General features: G+C 40.2%; 1 protein-coding gene across 3 annotated transcripts in view; it reads left to right on the plus strand.

Moving 5' to 3' along the window:
- Positions 1 to 2024: 2024 nt before the first annotated feature.
- Positions 2025 to 13913, plus strand: part of STEAP2 (STEAP2 metalloreductase) — a 29598-nt gene continuing 17709 nt past the window's right edge. The window contains exon 1 of one of the 3 annotated variants that reach the window (XM_045564036.1): positions 2025 to 2305. In XM_045564036.1, the coding sequence (XP_045419992.1) occupies positions 2204 to 2305 (102 nt within the window). In that variant the 5' untranslated portion in view covers positions 2025 to 2203. Of the gene's footprint in view, positions 2306 to 2596; positions 2763 to 2799; positions 2920 to 13913 lie in introns of those variants that run through there. The other 2 variants (XM_045564038.1, XM_045564037.1) reach the window with 2 other exon arrangements.

Below are 13913 nucleotides of genomic sequence, written 5' to 3' on the forward strand. Positions count from 1 at the left end.
ACAATAAATGTAAGATAATATTAACAGAACTTTATGTTTATTGGATTCTTTGGTTTCAAAAAAAAGCAGCATTTCACAAAAATCCATTCTATTGTTTTTATAAGCATTGCTCACAAACAAAGGTTCAGTGCTCAAAACAAATTCAGAGATTTTTTTGGTAATAGGTTAAGTAAATTGTCTTTACTGTAGAAATTCTCAGAACCTCTAATTCATCAATATGCATTGTGAATTTCTAAAATGAAAAGATTCCTCTTATTATTATTTATCTCAAAGTCTACAATTTTCATTGTGATTTACATGATTACATGATTTTCCCTTGTTTAAATAAATTTGTATAAATCTTATTTGGATTTGTTTACTAATGTATCTTCCCCATCAAACCATAAATTCTATCAAGACAAGTAACTCTATCTGTCTTCTTCACCATTGTTCCCAGAGTTCTAGCCAGGGCATATAGCAGGGACTCAACAAATATTTTTGTAGTAAATGAATTGCCAGAGGAGCATCTGGGCAAACCAGTGCTTAAAATTACACATTTTGGGAACTACCACTCTAAAGCTATTCAATTGTATAATAACTTCAAAGAAAAAATTATGTTAACACCTCTAGGCCACTAGAGATCCATTTAATAAATTATTGCTACGCTTCAGTGGAATCAATTACTACTTCAGGGAACTGAAGGGATTTCTCAGAGAGCATCTCATGACCTGGAAAAGTCTTGCAAAATCATATTTATACTCTGAAATTCCAACTGAAAAACAATGGTAAAAATTACAGTTGCCATGGAATGACCTGAAAGGAATCATACTTTGCATCAACACCAAAAATCTTTTGGAACACGTTTGTCGACATTGGATTTTCCATTAAGGATATTTATTTATTTTAATAGTTTAAGTATGAAAAACAGACATTCCTCGGAAACTGCAAATTGTTGACTCATTGGTTCCCTTTTGGGATAAGAGATTTCACATATTAGTTTATTTATTTTCTGAATAGTCAGAGCCCATGTTAAGACAGCTTTTAAAAATATTTTTAAAATATGGTTTACCTACATATTTTACCTACAATAACTTACGGTTTTAGAACAGTTAGAAAATGCTATATCTTTTAATAACCCTTTGTGAAAGTTATATAATGCTCTTGTTTTCTTAAAAAAAATACAGAAAACAACATACTTTTCATTAACTGCTAAGATTCATGAATTTTGTCCATAAATTCTCCAGAACAAGTTCTAGAGGAAAAAAATTTCCCGCTAATCTCATTATTTGAGAATTGTGTTTAAGCGAAATAAAAATTGACATAACATTTAATGACTTTTTTTTCCAGTTACCAAAATGGAAAAGTATGTCACCTAAACTTTAAACCTTAATGATACTTGGCGATAGGGGAGGGGTTACATTTCAAGTCAAACAAAGGATGTACTTCCAAAGCAGCATTTGCAAAGGTTAATCTGTGTATGGACTACAAAGGGGAAAGTGCAGTGCCCCAAAGATCGATCCAAGACCACCTCTTGGTTTTTTTCCTGGTTAATAAACCACCGGGAGGGATAATTTTTAAACTTAATTTGCTAAAATGGGAATTTACTAGCGTATGAAAACATTTGAGAATTTTTGGTAAATTGACTTTATATTCGAGAATAAAGATCTCTTGCTGCTTCTGCTGACACCTTCTACACAAAAAATAAAAGATACTTGACCATTTGGTAATCTACAGGGAGAAAATTTACAAAATGCCAGAGCCGACGTTGCCGTTACAGGTCAGAGATTCCCCGAAATACTGAAGCCACCGCAGCCCTAGGAGGTAAGCGGCTTTCCGAGGAACACAGGCATCCTGGCTCCCGGCCTAGCCTTCATTTCCCCGGCACCAAAGCTCGCGCGGCACCAGCTAGAGTGAAGGTCAAAGTCAACAGATGAATCTCTGCAATCCAGGGGCCGTGAGGGACCTCCTATCCGAGGGAGTTTTAAAATGTGTTTTATGAAAGGGCTTCTCTGAACATTTTATTCCAAGGACACAGTCCAGCCAAAAGACAGTTTAGGTGGGTAAAGTTGAGAAAAAAGAACACACACAGAAGAAAAAGCGCCGTTTCTTGGAGACTTGTCAGAAACTAGGAGCGGGGAGGTGGGAAGCGAGGCGCGCGGGCTTGCGGGGGCGCGTAATAAAAGCAACGTCTAAAGCTGAAAGGCGACCACACATTACAAAAGAAATGGAATACAAAAGTGGGCTTGACGATTCTACAGCTGCTCCAGAGGGAATCTCCGGGAGACCACGCGGAAGCCCCGCGGGGTGGCGGGGGGCGCAAGCGGAGGTACGATATTCAGAGGCTCCCAGTTGAGGGGAGTGCAAAACTGCGGAGCCGAGCGGCCGGGGCACCCCCTGCGCTCATTGCTCTCTCCGGCTCGGCGCTCTCCGTCCTCCCCAGCTGCCCCCACCTCCCTGCTCGCTCGGAGCTCCCCGATCCCTCCCCCGCTCTCCCCCGACCCCGTCGGCGCGCTCGGCGCCCTCCGGCCGCGCAGCCCCCGGCGGCACGTCACTGCGCTGCCGGCCTCCGCGCCTCCCCCTCCCCTCCGGCCCTGCGGGATCCGGCTCGCCGAGGCGGGGAAGCCGCCGGAGCGCGACCGCCGCGGCAGCCACCCTGCAGCCGCCAGTCGGAGGTGCAGTCCGTAGGCCCTGGGGCCCGGGCCGGCCCGTGGGGAGTCGGCGCCGCTCCCGGGGAGCTGCAGGGCTCGCCCCTGCCCCGAGCTGAGGGCGCCGTGCGCGCGGAGGTGAGCGGATCGGGGTAGAGCGCGAGAGGAGGTGGCGGCGGCGGAGTTGAGGGTCAAGATGCAGTCGGCGCCACGCTCTGCACCCGCGCTCTCCGGATTCCGCGCCCTCTGCGGGCGTCCGCCTGAGCCGACGGGGTCCCTGATGTGGCCCCTTCAGGTGGGGAGTGGGAAGGGTGGAGAAGGGTGTCGTTTCCTCCGATTCCGCCCCCTGCGTCTCGTGGTCTTCCCCGACCCCCGGGGCAGTCCTGAGGTCGGGCCCAGTAGAAAGAAGGCCAGGAGGGACATCGTCCCAGGTAGGATGTGCCCCAAAGGGAAAGGACAGGCAGGTTACTTTCGCCTCCCTGATTAGCCTTCCTGCCACTTTGCGTTGACGCAGGGCATTTATTGGGGATCATGCAGTGCTGTTTTGCGAACAAGTGTTTGTAGTAGTCATTTTGTTTATTACCCAGTAATGTGATCATGGTGTGTTTAGGCCATTTTGTGTTAGGAAGTAATTGGCCTCTTCTTTGAGTGTCCTAAATTATCTTTGAGCCCGGTGTTCGGCCTCAGCCAAAACTTGTTGAAAATTATGCCCTAAAAATCTTGCTCTGAAAATAGAGCAGAGAGATAAAGAGAATTTTTGTCGGGAGATTTCCGTTTATTATCTCCCCCACCCCATGGAGAAGGATTGGTGTCAGTTTTTACTCCTCAGGCAGTTCGTATTTTAGATGGAAAAACTTATTCCAGGCCATGGTTAATTATCCCTCATCACTATAGGGGAAACAGAATTCAGACTCCTCCCTGCACCCCGCCCCCACCCCACCCCTACGCCCAGGACTTAGATTAGATTCTAGTTCTGTTAACATCCCCACTGTTTGAAACCTTTTTAATTCTCCAAACCACCTCCCCATCCTCTTTCTTTTCCCCTTTATTTTTCTTCATGTTACTGATCTCTGTTTATTTTATTTTTCTCTAACGCCACACATATATATATACTTTTTTTTACTCTGCATCTTTCTATTGCTTCAAAGCTTAGAAGCTGTTTAAAAAAAAAACCATCCTAGCTATTTTGCAGGATATTTAGAAACATATATGGAACTATAAATGATGCCATTGGGATGGCTGCTGTTTCTGCCTCTTAGCTAGTCAGGCTGTCAGGGTTCCTAAATGAATGAGACTATTAATAATGATAAATTGAGCTGATTGTGCAGGAAGGAAATGAAAAGCTTTATCCAAATCACTTTTTATTCTACTACTGCCATGGAAAATGTACTTATGGTGAATGAGCATAATTGTATTTTAATACTGAAAAAAATAGCACAAATGAAGGCAAATTTTTAAAGAAAGAATTATAAATGAGTTAGAAAAGTGAGAAAGAGGATAGGTACATCAAAGGTTGGAAAGACTAGGACCACAGGTGTGATAAAAGACAAAATCAGGACATAAGGAGATGCATTTATTCTCTGCTTAGCCAATAACCATGGCATAGAGGTAACCAAGACATTGACATAACCATGACATTGATATATCACTTACCCCTTTGGGGCCTACGTGTCGTGATCAACAAAAAGAGATGTCTGACCTAGAGAACTGTTACATCTCTTTTGGTCCTGACATTTTTGATGCATTCAATACGAAAGAACATTTATTGCATCCTTAGTTACACTGCCAGACAATGTGGAGGCAGTGATGGACAAGACAAACATGGTTCTGCCCTCGCAGAGCTTACTGTCCAGTGGGGGAGATAGTAAACAGTAAAGAAACGATTATGTACAATAATTACAAAGGAAATTTAACAAGGGCTGAAAGGAAAAGGAAAAAAAAAAACCTGGAGTGAATCATTCTACTAAAGAGACAGAACATACTATGCAAAGTTCCCAGCATGGGAAAGTGGTCTTTTTTCCTTCTAGAAAAGGATGCTGTAGCTGGAAAATATACAGGGTAGGGTTAGAGATGTGAGCAGAGGCTAGCTCATTCAAGGCCTTTTCGGTCATGGTCAGAAAGGTGACTAAAGTTCTAAGTACAACAGGAAGCCATTGATTTTAAGGAGAGGAGAGACATTTTTGCGATGATTTACATTTCAAAACTGTCTTGACTGCTATGTGGAGAATGATTTGGAAAGGGGCAAAGGAGAAAGTAAGGCAGACCGGTTAGGAAATGTTTGCAGAGTTCTGGCAAGAGATGATAGACAGCTGGACTACATTGGTGTCAGTGGAAAGGGGTTTAAGAAATATTTTGGAGAACAGCAGTTGGCTTGGGATTTTATGTCAAGGATGAAGAAGCAAGGACTCAAGAATGACTCCCAGATTTCTGACTTGAACAGCTGGTGGGTAATGGTGCCAGTTACTGATATGAGGAAATTTCAGGGTGAATGGGAATAGGTCTTGGGGGAGAAAGTTCCGTTTTGAACCTAAGTTGATATGTCACTGGGACAGGTCATAACCATAGCCCCTTGGGAGGCGAAAGGGGATGGTCTCCAGGACAGAAGTGGATAGACTGGCCTTTGATAGGTGAAGGTGGTGATCATGAATTTAAGGTGAAACTAATGAGCTCACTTGCTAATTCTTCTTTAGCAACCTTCACCAACTTGGATACAGATAAAAAGAAAATGGATAGCTGAGTTCTTTCAGGACTAGAGTTTTGCCAAGCAGATACGATGGAGAGTAAGGGGGTAGAGGATCTTTTCAAAGGAGTGACTATCAATATACATTATAAAATCTAGTCTGGGTTTAAAGAGAAACCAGAGCAGGTTGATGGAGAGTGGAGGACATTACACAGTTGGAAAGGTAGGAGTTAACAGATTAGATTTCTTTTGCTGTCTAGAATTACTGTTGGGAATATTTAAACTAAGATTATTGGCAGTCTAGGAGATAGTGCTTGGAGATAGCAGAAAGTGAGTGACTGAGGTGGGGTAGAGGCAACAATTCATTGCCTTTGATGAGTAAGTCAAGGATACAAGAGGCCTTGAGGTCAAATGGTTCATCTCCTTGAATGATGAAGTCCTGGAGAAAGATGACAGCTATTGGGACAGGGAGGATGACTGTGTGTGTACTGGTGGCCAGAGTCTGCAGTCGTAAGGAGTAAGTCAGGAGTCAGTGAGGACCTGGAGAGAGTATTATGAGGTGCCATGAGTCTCAAAGGAACTAAAGAAGACATGTTCAGATGTGGGCTTATAAAGTCAAGAATATGCTACCCACCCCATGGCCCTTGAGGATTACATTTTCTTGATAACCTATGCAAATCAGCAGGTTGTGGATGTCATCAAATCTCTGGAGACAGCACATTCAGTGTAAGTGTCATCCAGTAATTGATGTTCTAGATATTTATGTGTAAAACAAATCAGGTTCTATTTTTCAAAACTAAGATAGCACAACAGCTGCCATTCAGCTACAGGAATGTCCAGAAAATCCTTCTAAACTGAAAACCATAGAAGGCCACGTAGCTGAGTGTAAGTGAATTCTTTACCATGATAATACACTCTCAAGTATTAAATGCATGCAGCAGGTCAAATCCCCATTCAAGAAAACTGTGACCTTGAAATTTCAAGGAGCCCATGTGTTACTTAATCACACTTTGAGGTTGAGCTCCCAAAGTTGAAATGTTAAATATAAGGCAGTGATATTACCATTATTATATAGCTTCAAGACTCAGAAACAAAAGAATTTTAGTGTTGGAAATGACCAGAGGAGTCAAGTACAAACTCTTTGTTTTCTATTTAACAAAGGAAATTGAGACAGAGAATGGAGAATCGAGGTGATTTCAGGAGCCTAGGGCTGCCCTTTTGCCTTGATACCACAAAAACAAAACTTTCTATAAATGACATAATTTTATCAATTATTTAATCTGGATTACCTATGGATAACATCAAGTGAAAAGGTAGAGACTCTGGGACTTTGTTAGTTAAAGTGTGGCCCATGGACCAGCTCCTTGGGCATCACCTGGGAGCTTGTGAGAGATGCAGAATGTCTTGCCTCACCCCAGACCTTCAGAAACTGAATGTGCATTTTAACAAGATCCCCAGGGAATCATATTTGCATCAAAGTTTGACAAGTGCTGTTCTAGGAAGTCAGTTCACTTGCGAATTCTGGTATGCTTGGGTCAGCAGGACCTATGATGCCTGGAGAACTGAGGAGAGGAGTCCCTTGTAGGACAGAACAAAGAGAAACCATCATCAGAACATTCTGAATTTTGAGTGCTGTGAAACAACAGGAACAAAATGTGCTGTGTGGTGGGATGACACATTTTACAGAGTGATATTACCCTTCCCAGAAAGTGAAGAAAGAAAATTGCAAAATGGTGTGTGGGCCTTCTGATACTGCCTGTGTCTGAGTGGGAAAGGGGAAAGGACCGCATGCATATTCTTCAGCCTCCTCTCTTCAAGGGTAATTGTTTTTCTCTAGCTAGTATATTTAATAATTTTTCATTATTACAAACAACAATGTAAAAATGGACATAAATGAGGGCCAAAAAGCCACATCTGCTATCTCCAAATACCTAAATAAGTATTAGATTGAATCCTGAATCTTTTAGTAGAGTTGTCCTCAATCTTGGCTGCATATTAAAATACCTGATAATCTTTTAAAAAATGCTGATATCCAGGCTGGACCCCAAGCCAATTAAATAAAAGCTGGGTGGGGGAGGGCAGTGACCAGGGATCACTGTGTTTTAAAGTTCCCCAGGTTATTACAGTGTGCAGCTGGGGTCGAGAACCACCACTTTAGTAGGTAATTTGCAACCCTGTTGGGAAGAGGCAGCTCTGAGATTGCAGTTCTGCTTCTCCACGTGCCAAAGCAGGGGGACCCCCCCCCCATCACTATCATAACATAGCACCAAGCCAAATCAGCAAAACTCAGGTCACACTCTCACTGGCCAGTGGGGTTTTCAGAACATTGAGAGAAGTAGGATTTTTTTTGCTTTGTTTTTCATTTGTTTGTTTGTTTTTTGAGACAGAATCTTGCTCTGTTGCCCAGGCTAGAGTGCTGTGGCATCAGCCTAGCTCATAGCAACCTCAAACTCCTGGGCTCAAAAAATCCTTCTGCCTCAGCCTCCCATGTAGATGGGACTACAGGCGTGCACCACCATGCCCGGCTAATTTTTTCTATATATTTTTAGTTGTCTAGCTAATTTCTTTCTATTTTTAGTAGAGACTGGGTTTCACTCTTGCTCAGGCTGGTCTTGAACTCCTAACGTTGAGCGATCCTCCTGCCTCAGCCTCCCAGAGTGCTAGGATTATAGGCATGAGCCACCACGCCTGGCCATGTTTTGTTTTTTTGAAACAGGGTCTCACTCTGTTGCCCAGACTGGAGAGCAGTGGCGTGATCATAGTTCACTGTAGCCTTGAACTTGGCTCAAGGGAGCCTCCACCTCAGCCTCCTGAGTAGCTGGGACCACAGGTGCACTCCACCATGCTCACATAAGTTTAAATTTTTCTTTGGTAGAGACAGGTTCTCACTATGTTACCCAGGCTGATCTCAAGCTCTTGCCCTCAAGCGATCCTCCTGCCTCAGCCTTCCAGAGTGCTGGAATTACAGGCATGAGCCTCTGTGCCCAGCTGAAGTAGGATTTTTTTTTCTTTTTTTTTTTTTCATTTCAATAGATTTAGGGGGTACAAGTGGTTTTTTGATACATGGATGAATTGTATAGTGGTGAAGTCAGGGCTTTTAGTGTACTCATCACCCAACTAGTATACATTGTACCCAATAAGTGATTTTTGATCCCCCACTCCCCTCCCAACCTCCTCCCCTCTTAGTCTCCAAAGTCCATTGTACCACTCTATATGACCATGTATACCCATAGTTTAGCTCCCACTTATAAGTGGGAGTGAGTACATGCAGTACATGCAGTATTTGTTTTTCCATTCCTGAGATTTATGGAATTATGGCATCTAGTACCATCCAAGTTGCTGTGAAAGACATTATTTCATTCTTTTTTATGGTTGAGTAGTATATGTATACCACATTTGTATTCCATGGTATATGTATACCACATTTTCTTTATCCACTTATCAGTTGATGGTACTTCGGTTTGATTCCACATCTTTTCAATTGTGAATTGTGCTGAAATAAACATGAGTGCATGTGTCCTTTGATAAAATAACTTCTTTTCCTTTGGATAGATACCCAGTAGTGGGATTGCTGGATTGAATGGTAGGTCTACTTTTAGTTCCTTGAGGAATTTCCATACTGTTTTTCATAGAGGTTGTACTAATTTACATTCCCACCAACAGTGTATAAGCATTTCCTTTGCACTGTAGTCATGACAACATCTATTGTTTTTTTACTTTTTAATGGCCATTCCGACAGGAGTAAGATGGTATCTCATTGTGGTTTTAATTTGCATTTCCCTGATGATTAGAGATATTGAGCATTTTTTCATATGTTTGTAAGCCATTTGTATATCTTCTTTTGAAAAATGTTCATGTCTTTTATCTACTTTTTAATGGGGTTATTTGATTTTTTTCTTGCTGATACGTTTGAGTTCCTTGTAGATTCTGGATGCAAATGCTTTGTTGGTTGTATAGTTTGTGAATATTTTCCCCCTTCTGTAGGTTGTTTGTTTACTCTGTTGATTATTTCCTTTGCTGTATAGAAGCTTTTTAGTTTAATTGTCATTTATTTGTTTTTATTTTTGTTGTGTTTGCTTTTGGGGTCTTAGTCACAAATTCCTTGCGTAGGCCAATATCCAGAAGAGTTTTTCCTAAGTTTTCTTCTAGAGTGTTTATAGTGTCAGGTCTTACATTTAAGTCTTTAATCCATCTTGAGTTAATTTTTGTATATGGTAAGTGATAAGGATCTAGTTTCAGTCTTCCAAATGTGGCACTCCAATTTTCCCAGCAGCATTTATGGAATAGGGCATCCTTTCCTCAGTATGTGTTTTTGTCTGCTTTGCTAAAGATCAGTTGGTTGTAGGTGTACAGTTTTATTTCTGGGTTCTCTATTCTGTTCCATGAATCTATTTGTCTACTTTTATACCAGTACCATGCTATTTTGGTTACTATAGCCTTATAGTATAATTTGAAGTTGGGTAATGTGATACCTCCAGATTTTTTCATTTTGCTTAGGATTGCTTTGGATATTTGGGCTCTTTTTTGATTCCATATGAAATATAGGATTGCTTTTGTAAATCTGTGAAAAATGACATTTGGTATTTTTATGGGGATTGCATTGAATCTGTATATAATTTTGAGCAGTGACATTTTAACAATATTGATTCTTCCAAGCCATGAGCATGGGATGTTTTTCCATTTGTTTGTGTCATTGACAATTTCTTTTATCAGTGTTTTGTAGTTCTTGTAGAGATCTCTCACCTCCTTGGTTAAGTACATACCTAGGTTTGATTTGTTTTGTTTTGTTTTGTTTATAGCTATTGTAAATGGTATCAAGCTCTTGATTTGATTCTCAGGTTGGCTGTTACTAGTGTACAGAAATTCTACTGATTTGTGTACATTAATTTTGTAACCTGAGATTTTACTGAATTTGTTTATCAATTGAGGGGGTCTTTTGAAGGAGTCTTTAGGGTTTTCCACATAAAAGATCATATCGTCAGCAAACACGGATAATTTGATCTCGTATTTTCCAATTTGGATGACCTTTCTTTCTTTCTCTTAGCCAATTGCTCTGGCTAGAACTTCTGGTCAAAGTAGGATTTTTTAAAAAGAGTTTACCCTTAGCCAGTTTTCCTGAAATTTGAGTAATAACAGTTACTCTTGATGAAAATGTTCTAAAGCTGGATTATGGTGATGGTTGCATGACTCTATAAATGTACTGAAAGTCATTAATTTGCATACTTAAAATCGAATTTTATAATATGTAAATTATACCTCAAATAAGGTTTTTTTTTAAGTTGCTGTGTATGCTTCAATATTCATAATTCATCATATTAATTAGATAGCCAGGAAGCCAGTGCCTGTTTTGTGTCATTGGGTCATCAGCACCCAGCCAGTGCCTGATGGGTAGGGCTCAGTAAGATGTTGGATAGGTGAATGGGTGGGGATTGATGGGTGGATGGATGGATGAGTATCATCATGATCTTTGGCTGTGGACTGATTCCTAAACTGATCCGTAAAGTTGATAGCACTCAGTGGTGGGCATTGGTGCCTTTGTAACCACAGACATGTGTCAACTATTATCTGGTAAGGCATTAAAATTAGGGAAATGGATTTGCATAGAGGCTAGAGTGCCAGGTCTTTCATAGCTGACTGTTTATTTACAAGTAAATTACTGCAACACAGAAAATTTTCTATTTGCCAGCCAATAAACATAGCTATTCTTATCTCAAAGTACCATCTGCAACAAGGTTATCAGAAGGGGAGATTATTTCAGCCATGTTGTGACATACTATGCCCAACTTCATTTTAGATATACCTCCTGGTCGTGTTAACTTACAGTGTTAGGAAAGCCTGGGTAAGCAAGCACAGGGCACATGGCTGTGCTTGAGATAGCATGCTACACTTGTAAGGTAGGCAGAGGGATGGGTACAGCATTCTTCTCTGCCTCATACACAGAAGAAAAATGGGTGAGGAAGCATTGGGGGAATGTTTTTGTTTTAACCTTTTGAAGAGTATCCTAGAATTTTATTAACTGAAGTCCTTGGGAAAAAAATTATTTAAGTAAATTTCTGGACTAACCTAGATTTAACTAGAAAGCTTTTTTGTTTAACATGCATCAGAATCATATGTAGGGCTTGTTAAAACACAGATTGCTGGGCTTCATCTCTGATTGAGGAGGTCTGAGCTAGGGCCTGAGAATTTACATTTCTGACAAGTTCCCATGTGGTGCTGATGCTGCTTGTTCAGGACCTCACTGGGATAACCTCCATGTTAGAAATAACATTCTTATTTGCAAGCAGAATTGCAGCTTGCTTTTGGAGTTTTCTAAAGGACTTACGAACTTCTTCCAAAAAATAAAAAGCCTAAAAGCAAAGCGAAAAAGAATCCCTACTTTTTCCTCCAAAGAAACTCTTTATTGTCGTAAATATAAGCAAATAGTTGAGTTTTGCTTGTTTATTTAAATACCAAGAGAATTTGGGGATTATCTTAGCACAACTTAAAGTTTGTGATAGTAAAAATAATCATCTAGTTACAGAAAATTCAACTGGGATATATGACATTGCATCTCCAGAATGTGCCCCTACCCCCTGAGTATGAAGCAAATGTCTCCAGGTGCAGGGGGCTGGCCCCAAGGTGCCTTCCTCCCCTCTCCTGAAGGGTTTTCTGTGCAGCAGGCTGAAGGGGCTCTTTCACATAGAGAGCTTCCTAGTATCTATGAAAGCAGTAGTCCTCAGACTTGTACATTTTACATACCAGTAAAATAAAATGAGAGAAAGGATCTGTATAGGATTGCCAACTCAAACAACTGTTATCACTATCATTTTATGAGAGAAGGACATTTTGACCCCCAAAATTAGGAAAGACATACTCTCAGAGTAAAGGACAATTCTTTAAGTTAAATAATTTTATGAATAACTCCCTACTCTGTTCATATATTTTTAAATTGCTATTTGAGAACTATGGGCCAAGCACTTTTAAGGCAAGGTAAAAGAAAACCAAATATAATTTGGGGGGCTTCTAGTTTTAAGCTAGAATGAAGTTGTACACTGTCAACAAACTGATTTGAGGAAATTCTGTGTGAATTAGAGACTATTTTGTAAATATAATTTTATTACTTCTGTAATCATTAAAGAATGACTGGATATAAAGGAACAAGCACCATGTGATATTTTCTTCTCTATGTTTCTAGACCATGCTCTGATCATACAGTCTAGTTTTTAATTGTATGCTGATGTGAGGTTTTTTCCTGCTCTGTGTTATAAGTACATCCTCTCTCTTCCTAACTATAGGAAGAGACAGAGGCAAAATTCCTTGAGCATAAGCACCATGCCTTCTCCTGCCCTTTGTCATAGGAGAGAAAGCACACAGCAGCCTGTGTAAATTCATGTTAGGCCACAGAAGGGTAGATCTGTCTTTAGATTATACTTGCATCATTCCTTGCCAATGGAAATGTACAATGTAAGGTTTTTAGTATTCTTTTTTGTAAATAGCTGAACCTCCTTCAGATGTTGACATTATTCATTTTTTTGTTACTCTATTTTTTCATGGATATCACAAGTGTTAACTTCAGCTCAGCTGTTAACCAAATGATCCAAAATAATAGATTAACAAATTGTAAGTTGATGAGATTTTGCTCCAGTGTCTCAGCACCAGATAGTTACTCATAGCTATGGGAGATGGGTTGCTCTTAGATGTGGGTGTGGGTGAGTCCAACAGGATAATGACATACTTCTTGACCCTGTCTTCTTTCCTCCCCTCTACAAGTAGTACATACCCTTGTGGTGTCTACAGAGTCTCCAGAAAACAATGTGGGTTGCTATCCAAGATTGTTCAAGAATTACACAGCCACCAATTATGTTTAGTTTTATAGTATTAATAAATTTAGATCTTTGCTGGTTTTTGTCCAAAAATGGGAATTATTTCACCCATATTTTATCATTTTATGATTAAAATTCCTAAGCATTACAGTTTTGGATTAAGCTAAAACTATCCTAAACTGAGATTCAAATTTTAGCTATTTAAAGTTAGTATTGTTTTTAGAAAGCATAGTTATAGATGACATTTGGAGATGCTAAACAGTTTTGAGTTAAGATTTCCCATATAATGTTTGCATTGCAGTTTCAGAATAAGCGTAGGTTGGAAGACTTGTATTTGAATCCTGGTTGTGTCATTACAAACTGTGCTGTGTCAGACACATCACTAAAGTTCTCTGAGCCTATTTCCTTATCTTTTAAGATGGGCATAATATATACTCCACAGCCATTTGAGAATTAAACAAGATAATATTACATATGAAAACATTCTATGAACTATGAAATGGCACACAAGCATACGGTGTTATATGCCTTCAGAAATAAGCAAGTAATCCATCTCTTAGATCTTTTTTTCCCTCTCTTTCTCTCTCATGGATGCTTTTACATTCCTTAGAAATGTAATGAAAAGAGTCTCATTTATTAGGCCAACTTCTATTCATAGCCACAGCCACACTACTAAAGGGTTCAGTTAGAATTTGCCATTATAAATACTATGTAAATAAAGCCCAAACTTGTTAGACCAGAGTCATGTATAAAACGCATGATATAATGAGGGGCCTGTAGGTGATTGTTAGGTCCTGTTCACATTAT

Source organism: Lemur catta, chromosome 11, assembly GCF_020740605.2.
Source record: "Lemur catta isolate mLemCat1 chromosome 11, mLemCat1.pri, whole genome shotgun sequence".
Classification (NCBI taxonomy): domain Eukaryota; kingdom Metazoa; phylum Chordata; class Mammalia; order Primates; family Lemuridae; genus Lemur; species Lemur catta.